At 41.7% G+C, this 2,500-nt stretch overlaps 1 protein-coding gene across 3 annotated transcripts in view; it reads right to left on the bottom strand.

The window, feature by feature from the left end:
- Positions 1 to 2,500, bottom strand: part of LOC309504058 (uncharacterized protein) — a 9,825-nt gene that overhangs the window by 3,604 nt on the left and 3,721 nt on the right. For 2 of the 3 annotated variants that reach the window (XM_082177036.1, XM_082177037.1), the window contains exons 6-7: positions 249 to 335; positions 1 to 15 (exon numbers count right to left, since the gene is read on the bottom strand). The exon at positions 1 to 15 is cut by the window's left edge and continues 195 nt beyond it. In XM_082177036.1, the coding sequence (XP_082033162.1) occupies positions 1 to 15; positions 249 to 335 (102 nt within the window). The remainder of the gene's footprint in view (positions 16 to 248; positions 336 to 2,500) is intronic. The other variant, XM_082177038.1, reaches the window with a different exon arrangement.

Here is a 2,500-nt window from a genome sequence, read left to right as displayed (position 1 = left end):
TCTTATAGCTGTCGTCTGTGGAGAACCAGATAAACAACAAAGATTGATGGATGGAGGGACAGATGGACAGACAGACAGACAGACAGACAGACAGATAGATAGATAGATAGATAGATAGATAGATAGATAGATAGATAGATAGATAGATAGATAGATAGATAGATAGACAGATAGATAGATCGATAGATAGACAGACATACGGACAGACAGACAGATAGATAGATAGACATATCTAATATCTAACATACAGTCCTCACTGCACACCAGCGGCGGGGCCTGATGTTGCTCACCGTCCTGGTTATGAGTCTCCAGAACCTCCTTCTTATCGCTGTCGCCTGTGGAGAACCAGATAAACAACAGAGATTGATGGGTGGATGGACAGATGGATAGACAGACAGACAGACAGACAGATAGATAGACAGACAGACAGACAGACAGACAGATAGATAGATAGATAGATAGATAGATAGATAGATAGATAGATAGATAGACAGATAGACAGATAGACAGACAGACAGACAGATAGATAGATGACAGACAGACAGATAGATAGATCGATCGATCGATCGATCGATCGATAGATAGATAGATAGATAGATAGATAGATAGATAGAAAGATGGACGGACGGACGGACGGACAGACAGACAGACAGATAGACAGATAGATAGATAGATAGATAGATAGACAGACAGACAGACAGCTAGACAGATAGATAGATAGATAGATAGATAGATAGATAGATGACAGACAGACAGACAGACCGATAGATAGATAGATAGATAGATAGATAGATAGATAGATAGATAGATAGATAGATAGATAGATAGATAGATAGATAGATAGATAGATAGATAGATAGATAGATAGAAAGACGGACGGACGGACGGACGGACGGACGGACGGACGGACGGACAGACAGACAGACAGATAGCTAGACAGATAGACAGATAGATAGATAGATAGATAGATAGATAGACAGACAGACAGACAGCTAGACAGATAGATAGATAGATAGATAGATAGATAGATAGATAGATAGATAGATAGATGACAGACAGACAGACAGACCGATAGATAGATAGATAGATAGATAGATAGATAGATAGATAGATAGATAGATAGATAGATATACACTCACCTAAAGGATTATTAGGAACACCTGTTCAATTTCTCATTAATGCAATTATCTAATCAACCAATCACATGGCAGTTGCTTCAATGCATTTAGGGGTGTGGTCCTGGTCAAGACAATCTCCTGAACTCCAAACTGAATGTCAGAATGGGAAAGAAAGGTGATTTAAGCAATTTTGAGCGTGGCATGGTTGTTGGTGCCAGACGGGCCGGTCTGAGTATTTCACAATCTGCTCAGTTACTGGGATTTTCACGCACAACCATTTCTAGGGTTTACAAAGAATGGTGTGAAAAGGGAAAAACATCCAGAATGCGGCAGTCCTGTGGGCGAAAATGCCTTGTTGATGCTAGAGGTCAGAGGAGAATGGGCCAACTGATTCAAGCCGATAGAAGAGCAACTTTGACTGAAATAACCACTCGTTACAACCGAAGTATGCAGCAAAGCATTTGTGAAGCCACAACAGACAACACGCACAACCTTGAGGCGGATGGGCTACAACAGCAGAAGACCCCACCGGGTACCACTCATCTCCACTACAAATAGGAAAAAGAGGCTACAATTTGCACAAGCTCACCAAAATTGGACAGTTGAAGACTGGAAAAATGTTGCCTGGTCTGATGAGTCTCGATTTCTGTTGAGACATTCAGATGGTAGAGTCAGAATTTGGCGTAAACAGAATGAGAACATGGATCCATCATGCCTTGTTACCACTGTGCAGGCTGGTGGTGGTGGTGTAATGGTGTGGGGGATGTTTTCTTGGCACACTTTAGGCCCCTTAGTGCCAATTGGGCATCGTTTAAATGCCACGGCCTACCTGAGCATTGTTTCTGACCATGTCCATCCCTTTATGACCACCATGTACCCATCCTCTGATGGCTACTTCCAGCAGGATAATGCACCATGTCACAAAGCTCGAATCATTTCAAATTGGTTTCTTGAACATGACAATGAGTTCACTGTACTAAAATGGCCCCCACAGTCACCAGATCTCAACCCAATAGAGCATCTTTGGGATGTGGTGGAACGGGAGCTTCGTGCCCTGGATGTGCATCCCACAAATCTCCATCAACTGCAATATGCTATCCTATCAATATGGGCCAATATTTCTAAAGAATGCTTTCAGCACCTTGTTGAATCAATGCCACGTAGAATTAAGGCAGTTCTGAAGGCGAAAGGGGGTCAAACACAGTATTAGTATGGTGTTCCTAACATTCCTTTTTGTGAGTGTATACTGTAGATAGATAAATAGACAGACAGACAGACAGACATATAGATAGATAGACAGACAGACAGACAGACAGACAGATAGACAGACAGACAGACAGACAGTAGATAGATAGATAGATAGATAGATAGATAGATAGATA

The sequence above is a fragment of the Leuciscus leuciscus genome (assembly GCF_965113295.1).
Source record: "Leuciscus leuciscus genome assembly, chromosome: 8".
NCBI lineage: Eukaryota > Metazoa > Chordata > Actinopteri > Cypriniformes > Leuciscidae > Leuciscus > Leuciscus leuciscus.
The sequence above is the reverse complement of the archived record's forward strand: the minus strand, read 5'-3'. Positions and strand labels throughout refer to the sequence as shown.